Raw genomic sequence first — 13,907 nt, 5'->3', positions numbered from 1 at the left:
TTTACACAGTCACTTTTACAACTCCTAGGGAACAATTTAGTCCTAAAAGATTGAGCTACCCTTCAGTAATAGCTGCCCTTCAGCAATATCTACATATATATGTGTGAAGAAATAATAAAAGAAGAAAAATTTCTCAAATTGCCTGAAATCTGTCCTTCTTTTTATTTGACCCACCATTTATAGCAGAAAACAAAACAGGTCCTGATAGATGCAGCTAATTAAAGGAAGAAGAAGAAGCTTCAACTTCTGAGTAAAAAACTACAAATGAACACAGTGATAGTTACAGCATGGTCACACTGTCTAGGTGTGCTCTAACCCTTGAGCTGTAGTGTAGCAAATTTGAGTAAAGTAGCAGTGTCTTCCAAAAAACAATCTATTTTCCCTCCATATCCAAACTAAAGCTGTCAATGTACCTGCCATTAAAGCAGTTAGTCACTTACATGGGGCTGCAGGGTAAAACATTGCTTGATCTGCTCAAGTCCCCCAACTTTTTTCTGTGGCATTTAAATCCTGAGAAGATATAAAAAACCTATCTTTATCAATTTGGCTGATATTTAGCTTTGAGCAGCATACTAATTCATAGTAAGGAGCAAAGTTCAAGAAAAAACACTACAAACAGTAGAAATGAAAATAATATGCAGGAAAAGAAAGGTCAGTCATGAAGCAGGTGAGAGCAGCCACCCCACAGTTTCCTAAAGCCCACAAAGATTTGCTCTAGGTGGCCAATCAAGCTTTTTGGTTCTTTGGCATATCTCAATTCTTCCTTGCTTCAGGTGCTCTGTACTTCTCACCTCCTTCCACCAAGGCAGAAATAGGCTGTAATAAGTACTTCAACCCAAATCCTCTCAGTCCCCAAGTATTAGTGAATTACTATCCAAAATAAAAAGGCTGCTTTAACCCCCAGCTTGCTCAATGACAGTGCCTTCAGTCTAAGGAGCAAGGTACACCCAGGAGGATTCACAGCAATGACACAAGGTTCAAATGTCGTCATGGGCAGTCAATCTTCGCTTTGTGCTCTGTGAAGCATGGCCAGTGGGCAGCGATTTAATCTCTTGAGTCACCCCTGGTTAAAAGTGCACTTGTTTCCTCTTCTTTTTTTGCCTTTCAAGGTCTTCCAAGCCAGAAGCAAGGCAGAAGCTCACAGAAATCTTGAGGTAAGAAGCAGTGTCCTTCCAAGGATTCTGACCTTGCTATGGCTCACATAGGAAGCAAATCAGCCCTGCAAAATAGGACTTCTCTGCATTTTCCATGTGGATCAGAATATTCGAAAATAACTGGAAAGCTTGCTCTTTCAGATCCATGCAGGGCTTAGGCAATTTTTTCCATGAATGTATATTGACACTACTTACCATTTCATTATCTGTTCTCCTTGTAAAATAAGTTGTGTAGCTCTGAATTTGATTTCTACTGCTTATGCTTATTATGGCAGCATGGTTATGTCACAGTGTTTCCAAGAGAAGAGATAATTGTAGAGAAAAATTTATGAGAACAATAGAAACTCCTAGGATGAACAAGCTCTCAGGCTCTGTTTCTTCAGTTCTGGAAATATTTATTATGATTACAGTGCATTAAAGACACAGAATTGTATGAGTATAGGGGAAAATACCCATAAGTACTTTTGTCACCATCTTTAAAAAGCCATTTAAAGTCATCACCATTCAACTCAAACTCTTTAAAATGCTGGTTTACATATTTTAATTGTTGCTGGCAAGGAAAGTTTAGTGCTCATGATTTTTCTGTAAGGCTGCATCCTGACCACAGCTCATATAATCAATTTTCAGGCTCCTCATAATGTTTTCCTGAAGTATCCAAAGAAAAGAAATGCACCTCATACAGAAATGATGTGAAATACAATCTGACATCAAAATGACCTGAGGTACTGTTGTTCCCTAGAAATGAAATAAAATTTAAAACAACATCAAATACTTAAAGTATAGAAATGTTTCTGTATCTGGCAGGGCAAAGTAGCACAACCATCCCAGGAGGCTTGTTCTCATTTTCATTATCACTTCAGAAAAAATAGCTCTGTAAATTTTGGTTTTGTAGTTTTTAGCTTTAAACAATTCCAGAAAAATTGGGGGACAAAGTGGGGAGTGTTTATTTTTTATTCAGTCTTTTCAGTGGTTATTTTTTTCAGTCCATTATCCTACTGTGGCTACATTATGTTCTTATGCTCAACTTTCCAGATTTGACTACATGTATTTAAAAACAACAGCAGAGGATTTTTTTATTAAAAGCATTAAAAACAACCACTTGAACCATGAGCCATTTTACCCAGCTCTGATACTGAATTTCTTTCCTTTGTCAGCTCTATACATATGTCAGAGATTGAGGATTTTTCTTTTTATGCACAAACTCTGTACAGTAATTGCATCTTCTATGGAACATCAAATCTTTTGGCAAAAAGACCATTGTACTGAAGGAATACTTGGTTATATAACTGGGAGATATAATCCAGAATAAGTGCTTGGCCCATGCAATAGTGACTGATATCTCAACATGTCAGAGTAAATGATGGAATTTAATTGTTAAACTTTTTCAACATGGAAAAAAATCCCACTGACAGTGATTGCTGTTGGTTTGATCTGTATCTTGGCAAACCCCCAGATTTTTAGTCAAGCAAAAACAAGGACAAAAAATTTAGTTTCCCCTGCAAATATTTAAGGATTTTTACTGCTCACAGAATACTGGAAAGTGACAACAAAAAAAAAGAGGGAAAAAGAAAAAAAAGTGAGAGACACCTGCTTCTGTTAGTGTCTCCTGCTTGCAAGTTTGTTACTCACACCATTGGGGGCAGGAGAGAATGAGCACCTGTCCCCAGGCTGAGGAACTTGTATGGCACTGCACAGTCCCTATCTCTGCACAGTGAGAAGGATGGCTGGGGCTGAAAAAAGCCCCATTCTATCTTTTTGAGGAAGAAAGGAAGGCAGCTGCAATAGTTTTAGGAGTGGGTGACAGCTGAAAGTATGTCTTGTGAAGATGCTCTTTGATGAATGTACAGCATACGTGGAGGAAAAATAAGAGTTTGCCAAGTGCAGACATCTTCTATTCTCTTATAGCTAAAGCTGCTTTGATCTCAACCTGACAAGCGATGTGTATATTATACCACTGAAACCACTTTAGTCTTTTCAACTCAATAAACAAATAGCCCAGGGACCTAAATGCGGGATGACCACGCTCCAGCACGGTGTGGGTGGAGGGAGGCAGAGATCTCTGAAGGTTGCTCTTGGGGAAAGAGGTTTATTGGGGGTGCAGGAAGGTCCGAGCCTCGTGCTCTCAGGCGCAGCACGTGGCCGGGTTTAAGAGGACGGGGGAGGGGAGAGACAAAAGGAGGGTTTAGGAGAGGGGAAGCCCAAGGAGGGGAGGGAGAGGTTCTAAGAGGGGAGGAAGTTCTAAGAGAGGGGAGAGGTTCCAAGAGTGGGAAGAGGTTCCAAGTGGCCGCATGGCTTCTCGGAGCTCCCTTATCAGGTGGGCTGGGATAAGGCATGGGCCAATGGGGTTACAGACACTGATGTTTTAGGGGCAGGTACAGAGGTGTGGGATGAGCCACACATCTTCTGGGGGTTGAGATGGAACAGTCCATTTCACTCCAGGATTCATCTAAGGGCAGAAGTGACATCTGGCTAGCTGGGAGAACTTTTCTCATCCTAGCTGTATTATTTATGAACAATCACATCTATCTATCATCTGCAACACTCTGAGTTGGATGCACTAGAGCAATACTATCAAGAGTTTCTCAGGAGCTCTAAGCAACAAAGCAGCCTTTACTGGGAAATTTAGAAAATCAGTGAAACTTTGGCAAACGTTTTAATATGGCATTCAATCAACAAAAAAAACTTCTCAAAGCATTGACTTGGCCCATTCAACTTCACAAACTCCGAGCCTGTTCAATTTTAAGTTAATCAGTATTGGCAAGAGTACAGAAATAGAAGAGGTAGATACAAAAAGAGAGAACAATAAGATACAGAGAAGCACACACTCAGCTACCAACTCCTGGATTTCAGCAATGTCCAGATGGAAATTCCAAGAGGAGGTAGGGTCAAGATGTGTGCTTGCCTTGCGGTCAGCCTTTAATACTCCTTGGTCTTCCTGGGCCCTTCCCCCAGGTGGGACTTGGGGTCATTTGGTCACTCAGGAGCTGGGCTGGGGCTCCAGAGGTGGCTGTGGAGCATTGCCTGTGCTGTGCCAGGGACTGGCAGACACTGCTGGGCTGGGATAGAGGCTCTGGGGGGATTGGGGTTCCAGGGCAGGGCAAGGCTGGACCTGCCCCTTCCTCCCTCACACATGAAATGTTTCCAGCCAACAATCTCCTCCAGTCTTTCACAACAGTCAACATTGGAGGTGAAATCCCAATATGGCCATTGCTATGGTCAGTTTCCATGGCAACCATCCCCATCCCCTGTTGCTATGGTCAGTTTCCATGGCAACCATCCCCAGCCCCTGTTGCTATGGTCAGTCACTGGGCAGCTCCATGGAGACCAACTGCTGGCCCTGCACAGGACACCCCAACACTGCCAGCCTGGGCCTGGCAGCGCTGTCCAAACGCTGCTGGAGCTCAGAGAGCCCTGGAGCTGGGACCCTTCCCTGGGGAGCCTGGGCAGTGCCCCAGCAGCCTCTGGGCAAAAACCTTTTCCTGAGATCCAACCTCAGCCTGCCTCGTCTCAGCTGCAGCCGCTCCCTCCACTCCTGTCCCTGGGCACCAGAGTGAAGAGGTTCCCTCAGCCCCAGCCAGGGACGCGCTCCCAAGGCTGCTGCCATGGCCACCAGGGCTGGCACCAGCTGGGATGCTCAGTTTCCACAGGCCGGGGTTCAAGAATGGCATGTCTCTATTTCCTGCTCCCGCTAAAACCCTACTAGCACTCATTGCCCTCCCACCTTCCATTGAAGGAAAAAAGGGAAAGATCCCTAGCTGGGATAAGAACAATTTACTGGGAACAGCAAAAAGATAAGGAACAAACAGAAACAGAAAAAAATATTGACAACAGAAGGGATAAGAAAAACTACATACAGGGAAAACTACATCACCATCAATTGTATCTTCCTGGCCTCGTATTTCCTCCTGCATGGAAAGGACACCCTTCTCCTCAGGGAAAGAGAGAGAGAGTGTCCCTTTCCTGCCCCGGTAATGACCTGAGGTGGGAGTGAATGTAGTGACAGGGCCAGACCCTCATGTCCTTCAATCCCATATCAGGTCATTGGCAGGGGCAGGAAAAGGGACAGGTGTCTTCCCAGCATGGATCACAGGGAACATGGATCACCAGGGCTCTTCCCAACAGGGTCCTCCAATGGGGGATGAAGCTGGAGCAGTGCACAATGCTCTTCCTGCATCTGGGGCATTTTCAGGACTTCCCTTACCAGTGGCTCTGTTGGTGTTTGGTCAAGTGAGATCTCTGGGTGAAGCTCTTCCCACACTGGGGACACTCGTAGGGCCTCTCCCCAGTGTGGATGCGCTGGTGGCTGACAAGGTTGCACTTGTGCTTGAAGCCCTTGCCACAGTTGGGGCAGAGGAAATGCCTCTCCTCCATGTGAATCTGCTCATGCAGGAGGAGATTTGAGCTGCTTTGAAATATCTTCCCACAAGTGGGGCACATGTAGGGCCTCTCCCCGGTGTGGATGCACTGGTGCCTGATGAAGTGGGAGTTGTGCTTGAAGCCCTTCCTGCAGTCAGGGCAGTGGAAGGGCCTCTCCTCTGTGTTAATCCGATGGTGTACAAGGAGATTGGAGCTGGTCTGAAAACTCTTATGACACTTGGGACACTTGTAGGGCCTCTCCCCAGTGTGGATGCGTTGGTAGATGATCAGGTGGGAGCTCCAGCTGAAGCCCTTCCCACACTCCCCACACTCGTAGGCCCATTCCACGGTGTGGATCATCAGGTGTCGTTTCAGATTGTTGCTCTGCCTGAAGCTCTTCCCACACTCCAAGCACTTGTAGGGCTTCTCCCCATCAGGAAGCTGCTCAGGGACCACCAGCTCCGAGCTCTGGCTGAAGCTCTGCCCACCTTCCTGGCCCAGAGTGGGTCTTTCCTCCTCAGAGCATCCTGCGCTGGGCTTGCAGCCCCTCCTCCTGTAAGATCTCCAGGGATCTTCCTCCCTGTTGGATTCCTGCACTATGGAGTTGCTCAAAATGGCTTCTTCCATGAGGTTCTGCTGCAGGGATTTGTCTTTCCTGGTCTCCATCCGCAGCTCCTTCTCTGGGGTAGGAAGGACAAGGAGAGGATGGGATTTGCCTCCGTGCCAGAGGGAAGGGCAAGGAGATCCCCCCAGTGCATCCCTGGCAGGACAGCACCGGCAGCGGGGCTGTCCTGCAGCCGGGGGCTGTGCTGGGCTGGGAGATGGAGCAGGAGAGAGGGAGAAAGGGGCACTGACTTCCTCCTCACCTGCCTCGGTGTCCCAGGGCATCTTCCTCTTCCTTGCAACCTTCTCCTCCATCTGGCGAATGTTTGGGTACGGGAAATCTTGTTTTGGGAGGAAAACAAGGGATGAGCACAGTGAGTTTTGTACTGGCTTCAAAGCAAACCAGGGGGAGAGTCTAAGCCATAATAATTGAATAATAAAATTAAAATGAAGACAATGATACAGAAACACTGGCTTAATCTGACAGAGTCAGGATATAACCTGACAACCCGTTGCTCAGGGTGGTGGCAGTAGTCTGATGAAATGGTGGCTGCAGTCCGGCTTGAGTGATGAACGTGATTTTGTCAAAGCGGTGATCCTGTAGAAGGGTCTGGTCTTCCTCTGAAGGTACAGTGGTGGTTATGGAGCTCTTGTCCTCTGGGAATGCAGTAGGCAAGGTGTTCGCATTGTTGCAAATGGTGAGATTATATCCAGGTAGGAATGCTTGGTTCCTCCCCTGGGTGGAGCATCCCACAATGGGATGATGTAATTTTATCAGTGCTGCAGTGACACTCAATGGCCCATTAACAGAAGATGGCCCCTGGAGGGCGTTATCAGGGCTGAGCCATGGAAGAGATAAAGAACACTGCCCCACCTGTTGATAACAGTTTATGGAGATGGGGACTGAAAACACTTTTGGTTACATCTGACATTGTAACCTGAAACAGTGAGGCAATCCCTGCTTGGGGTGGGGGGTGAACACCACCCCCCTTACCCAAACTGGCTCAGGTGTAAAACCCCCACCCTGGGAAGGCCACGCACACAGGGGACAATGTCACACTTGCCCTGTCCCAGGGGAGATCTCTGTCCCTGTCACTCCTTTGCTCTCTCCCCTTTTCTCTTTCTTTCCATCTCTCTCTTAAGTTTGTTAAAATCACTGAAAGAAAGGGAGCAGATGACACCAGTGAGGCTGACATGGATCATTCATGACCTGGTGAGGAACACAAGGCTACTAAAGTCCTACAAGAAGCCCAGCTCAAGTTATTTTACAAATATCTCCTGAATTCACAGTCTTGGAGAAGAAGCATTATTTTCTTGGTCCCTGTCACCTTTGTGACAGCTACACTGACCTTTAACTTCCTTTTAATAATCTGTATTGGGACAAATTTCTGTGTTTCTTTTTTTGGAACCTGCCAGCATCTGAGCTGGAGCTGTGCTTGAACTGATAAAATTTGGAATTGCCACAGAATTGCTTCTGTTTTTGGTTTATTAATGTTTGGGATTTGTTTGCATTTCAATCACAAGAGACTTGCGGAAAGAGCAAATCTTCCTCAAGGCATTATCTGTAGGGTTAAGTTTAATATCTTCTAAGTTTGTTTTGTTCAGTGCCCAGAGGATGCTCAAGGGGTCTCTGGTTTTGGTTTGGCCCTAATTTTCTTCTGATTTGTCTTTATCACTTAAAAACACCTGAAAAATGACTAAAAAGAGTATTGACCAGAGATGTTAAAAGTCCCACCATTTTAGAGGTATTTGAGGTGGAATTTATCCTTTGGGAACATATTCTGGAGGATCTGTTGGTTCTTGGGGGATATCTGGTAGTATTTTCCATATCTTTGCACTCCAAAAGCCAAGGTGGATTTGTCTCTCACCTCAAAATGACTCAATCCCACTCGAAACCCCAAAATCTTACCCCAAAATAGGTGAATCCCACCTCAAAATGGCTGGTTCCCACCTCAGCCCCATGCCAAAATTGCTCAATTCCACAGCCTCCAGGTTGATATGGGGTTGCAAGGAGATCAGGAGAAGTGAGATCCAAATTTGAGGTTGTGGGATCAGGATTGTGCGGGGCTGAGTGGGTGTAATTTATTTTGATAGCAAATGAAACTTCCAGAACTATTGATTTCTGTCCCATTCATTTTCTGTCAGTTCTGGTTTGCTTTTCAGAGTGCCGCCTTCTCAGCTGATTTTGTTTGTGTCCTCCTGCCCCAGACTGAAAAGCAAGATGTGTTCTATTTGTCATCTGTATGGCAGTTGTCCTGTGTTAAGTGGGCAGTTTTTCCTTATCTCTTCCACAATCAATCCTCCCTCGGGGGAGACATCTGCTGATAATGGGCTATTGAATGTCACAGCATGACTGATAAGAACTGTAACATCCCATTGTGAGATGCCCCGCCACGGGGAGGAGCCAAGCATTCCTACCTGCATCTAGTCTTGAGATTCTGGCGCACCAACACAGCTTTTTCTGCGCTGGATTTCCCAGAGGAACAGCTGCCTCTTCCACTGCCTCTTCAGAAGAAGACTCCCTTTTCTACAGGATCACTTCTCCAACAGAACCACACCTGACACTCCTGGAGGACTGCAGCCACAATTCCAATTGGACTGCGGCCAACACCCTGTCCAACAGAGTGTCAGGTTGTATTCTGACCCTGTCAGTGTTGTTTTAGTTCACTTCATTGTTTCTTTTATTTTTTTTTTTCCCTAGTAAAAAACTGTTATTCCTGCTTCCATATTTTTACCTGACAGCCGCCCTTAATTTCAAATTTATAACAATTCTTAAAGAAAGAGTCTTCATTTTTCCATTTCAGGGGAGGCCCATGCCTTTCTTAGCAGACACCTGTGTTTCCAAACCAAAACACCTCCTTTCTCTCCTGCCTTCCATTGCCTGCTCTGTTACTCTCTCATTGCCTCCCTTGACCCAGGGCAGCCCCCACCAATGGCCCTGCCATGATTTAATTCCCAATCCACGAGCTACAACAACCATGGGTGAAGTTATGAAGGCTGGCAGTGAAATGTCACTGTAGGATCTTGCTCCACTTGGCTTTTGGCTCTTCCATATGAGCTTTGCCTTCAAGGGCAGGAACATCTTTTCCTGGCTGGGAACTGGAATTCCAGCCCCTGGGAGCGTGTGCCATGGATCCCAGAGGGGCATTCCCGAGGCTCCCAGGGTGCTGCTCCTGCCGTGCCTCCCAAGGAGCTCTGCAGGGCAGGGGACAAGGTGCAGCAGCTGTGTTGGTTCTGCAGTGTCACAACAACCCCTGGTTCCAGGAGTTTCTGCACTGCCAACAGCGGTTCCTGGGTTCCATGATGCCCTGTTGTGTCCCCATTGATATTTGGTGTCATGAAGTTCTTCAGTGCCACAATGGCCACCTCGCTCCATGAGCTTCCACAGTGTCCAAATGGCCTCCTTGGATGGGCAGTGTCACCATGGACACTTGGCTCCATGCAGCCCCGCTGGGTCACCATGGACTCCTTGGTTCCATGAGGTTCTGGGGGTGTCTCCATGGTCTCCTTGGATTCACAGTGTCACAATGGACCACTGGATCCACGTGGCCCTGCTGTGTCACCATGGCCCCTTGGTTCCATGGGACCCCAGGGTCACCATTCACTCTTTGCTTCCAGGTGACTCCCTCAGTTCCAAAATGGCCCCTTTGTTCCATGGGGGACACAAAAGGTTTATAGAAACATTGAGAAAATCCTGCTTAACACACCGGGGAACATCTGTTTGCACTCCAAAGAGAGGTTAAAGGTGAAGATGGCACCAGCAGCTTCCATCTGCAACATGGATCCAGGAAAAGGACAGGGACAGAGAATTCAGCTGGGAGACTCAGAGAATTCTGCTTCCAGAGATCATTTCTGGTCACACTGTCCCTTGTAGAAAGGTGACACCATTCCAGGCAGCCTGTACTGAGCAGGTGGCTCCTGAGTGGGGTTTGTTGTTTAGGAAACCTGCTCAGGCTTTTCCATTCTTTCTTTCCCAAGAGCAAAACTTCTCCTGGGCCTGTGTGCAGGCAGAGCCCTGAGGAGAGCAGGTGGGACACGGTGCAATGGGCTGGGACGTGGAGCTGCAGAGCTCAGGGACAAGGTTCTGCTACAGGGCACAGGGATGTCAATGCCAGGTGGGCGATGTCAGACATGGTGAGGCTGGGGGTGAGGAGCAGCTTGTCCAAACAGGGTCAGCTCTCAAGGGGCTCATTCTTCTACATGCCCAGACCTCCTAAGGAGACACTGAGCATCAAGATCACCTGGGGAATACTTCTATCAGCTCTTCTCTGAACTGGAAACTAAGAATACTCACTTAATTAAAGAAAAATGTCATGAGGTGCACTTTGAAATCCTCCTCCTTACAAGAACTCCAAACTGACTCCAATCAGCTGCACAAGCCCTGGAGATTTGCAGACCATTGAATGAAGACAAAGCTCCCCTGAGGGCTTTCTGTATTTTGATTATCCCCAACATGGATTTGAGACTCAGTCCAGGACCCTCAGTCACTGAGAGAAGGCTGAAGAAGCTGCTCAAGGAGTCAGAAGCAAAACTCCAAGTCCCTTGGAGCATCACTGGGTCCCACTGAGGGCAGGGACTGCCAAAGGCTCCCAGGGACTGGTGAGAGCAGATCCTTAAGGCCAGGATTGCAGGGAGCCCAAGGCTCCGAGCAGGGAACTGCAATGCTGAGCAAGGCCTGGGCTGGCTGGGGGAAGCAGAAAGGGCAAGCCCTGAGCCCAGCCTGGCACAGCAGGGCCTGTCCCTCACGGGTGGCTTGGGGCTGTTTGTGGGGCAGGGGGATGTGAGGGGCAGCAAGGACAAATGTCACAAACCCGTGTGACCCTGTAGATCCTCATGGAACCAAGGGGCCAGTGTGGCACTGTGCTGCCTCATGGAATCAAGGAGACCATTGTGAACTCAGAGACCCCAAGGAATCAAGGGTCCATGGTGACCTTGTGCAGCCGCAGTGTCACAGAGGAGCCGTTGTGACACAGTGAGGGCACACGGAGCCAAGGGGCCATTGTGACACATCAGGGCTTTGTGGAACCACGAAGCCATTGTGACACTGCAAGGCCTCATGGAAGCACGGGGCCACTGTGACACTGCAGAAGCAAGGGGAACATTGTGACACTCCAGGGCCTCATGGAACCAAGGAGACCATTGTGACACTCTGGTGCCCCACAGAACCAAGGGAACATGGAACAGGTCTGGCTGGCTGGGCCTCCTGGGGACCACCTGAGAGGTCTGGCTGACCTTGGCATGTCAAGGGCTGTTTCTCATCTGCCCCTGAAGCACTGGGGTGTCGCCCTGATTTTTTAAGGTTTTCTAAGACCTTCTGAGTTTACATTCTTGTAGCAAATTTTCTCACACAACTTTCTGTAAATAACTTATTGCTTTGCATTCCTTCATAGAGGAGGAGAAATTTGATGGACGGTAGTTTTGTCCAGTGTCATTGGAGAGGTGGCACTTTCATCCTCCAATCCACTGTCACCTTTGGAAAACTATAAATGTTGGAGTCAGAAATAAATTACATTTCTTTTACCGTCACATACGCAAAGGTGCTCATCATGTTTTCTCATCTCCCATAGAGACACTGGGGCTCTGGGCTTTCCTTCCTATGGGAGAGAACTATTCTTCTCCTCCAGGGGCCTATAGCCAAAACTGGAATTCCTCCTCCAAATTTCCTTATATTGCAAGGATTGTTTATAGATTAAATCTCCCAGGAGAGACAGATCTGGCTGCCTTGGCCGCCCGGGGGCCACCTCTCATCTGCCTTTCAAACACTGGGACCATGTGCTTTTCTTTATTATGGGGAAAAAACATCCATCTCAACCAGGTACCCATGGCCAAAATTGGGCATCTGCCTCCAGTATTCCCTATATCCAATGATAGCTCCCAGAAAAATGATGCCAGGAATCACAAATCTGGCTGGCCTTGGCTTCCTGAGGGCTGGCATTCATGTGCCTCTGAAACACTGGGACTCTGTGCTTTCCTTCCTAATGAAAAGAACTGTTCTTCCTGTCTAGGTGTCCACGGCCAAAACTGAGATTCCACCTCCAAAATGCCCTATGTCCAAGGATAGCCCTGAGACGAAAGTTGTCAGGAGAGAGAGGTCTGGCTGGCTTGGCCTAAGGGTGGCCACCTCTCATCTTCTTCCAGAACACTTGGATTTTGTGCTTTTCTTTCCTATAGGAAAAAAACATCCATCCTGAGCAGGTGTCCATGGCCAGAATTGGGATTCCACCTCCAAAACTCTGTACATCCAGTGATTGCTCCCAGTGAAATCTGCCAGGACAGACAGATCTGGCTGCCCTTGGCCTCTTGGGGAAGCCTCTCACCTGCTTTCAAAACACTGGGGTCAGTGGTTTCCTTCCAATGAAAAAGACCTGTCCTTCTTCTCAAGGTGTTCATGGTCAAAATTGAGATTCCTTCTCCCAAATTCCATATATCCAAGGATCTCTCCATGACAAAAGCTGCCAGAACAAACAGGTCTGGCTGGCTTGGCCTCTCAAGAGCCACTTCTCTTCACTTCTGCCTCTGAAACACTGGAGCTCTGTGCTTTCCTTCCTATGGAAAAGAACCGTCCTTCTTATCTACACAGAAATGGCTGAAATTGGGGTTCCACTTCCCAAATTCGCTATATCCAAGGGTTGCTTTCAGACAAAAGCTACCAGGACAGAGAAGTCTGGCTGGCTTAGGCCTCTGGTGGAAGCCTTTCATCTGTACTTGAAACACTGGTGTTCCGTGCTTTTCTTCCTGTGGAAAAGAACCATCCTTTTACTTTGGGTGTCCATGTCTGAAATTGGGATTTCACCTCTAAAATTCCCTATATCCAAAGGTTCCTCCCAGACAAAATCTGCCAGTACCATCAAGTCTGGCTGGCTTTGGCCTCTGGTGGCTGCCCCTGCCACACTGGGGCTCGGTTCTTTCCGTCCCATGGAGATCACTGTGACACTGTGGGCACCTCATGGAACCAAGGGGATCATTGTGGTACCACTGGAGCCCATGGAACCAAGGGGCCATGGTGACACTGCGGGGCTTCATGGACCCAGAGACCATTATGACTCTGTGGGGCCTGATGGAACCATGGAGACCATTCCGACCCTTCAGGGCCTGGTGTCACCAAGGGGGCATTGTGACACCTCAGGGCCTCCTGGAAGCAAGGGACCATTGGGACACTGTGGGGCCCCATGGAAGTGAGGGAACATGGACCAGGTCTGTCTGGCTTGGCCTCCCAGGGGCCACCTGACAGGTCTGTTTGATGTTGGGATGTCAAGGCCTGCCCCTCATCAGCTCCTGGAGCACTGGGGCTCCATGCTCTCCTCTGTATGGAAACGAACCGTCCATCTTTTCAGATGCCCATTGCCAAAACTGACACTCTGCCAAAAAACTTTCTGATATTCAAGGGTATCTCGCAGAACAAAATCTGGCAGCTCTGGCTGGACCTGTCCTCTGGTGGTCACCTCTCATCTGCCCCTAAAGAAGTGGCACTTTGTTCCTTCATTCCTATGGAAAAGTACTGGTCTTCATGTACAAGGGACCATGCCCAAAATTAGAATTGGCCACTGAGCCCAGCTGAGCTCACGGAACCGTCTGCAGCCCCGAGCAGATATTGACTCTGCCAGTGCTGCCATCCGCCCTCCAGTAAGAGAAAAGGACACAGGGCAGGCACACAGAGGAGCAGCAAGAACACACCGAGGTCACTGAAGATGAGATGCCTTGATCCTGGGGCTGGAATCCTCTGGTAAAGCTGTGGAGAAGGATGTCATTGATACATCAGACTCTCTTTTTCCCTATAATGCATTGAAAAGTATG

The 13,907-nt window shown here is 47.9% G+C and overlaps 1 protein-coding gene across 1 annotated transcript in view; it reads right to left on the bottom strand.

Moving 5' to 3' along the window:
- The window catches only part of LOC144246355 (uncharacterized), a 511,900-nt gene that overhangs the window by 403,772 nt on the left and 94,221 nt on the right, over positions 1–13,907 (bottom strand). Inside the window, 1 exon segment of the mRNA XM_077783740.1 lies at positions 5,356–5,946. Within this exon segment, the coding sequence (XP_077639866.1) occupies positions 5,356–5,946 (591 nt within the window).

Source organism: Lonchura striata, chromosome 6, assembly GCF_046129695.1.
Source record: "Lonchura striata isolate bLonStr1 chromosome 6, bLonStr1.mat, whole genome shotgun sequence".
NCBI lineage: Eukaryota > Metazoa > Chordata > Aves > Passeriformes > Estrildidae > Lonchura > Lonchura striata.
This window is presented reverse-complemented; position numbering and strand designations above follow the sequence as displayed.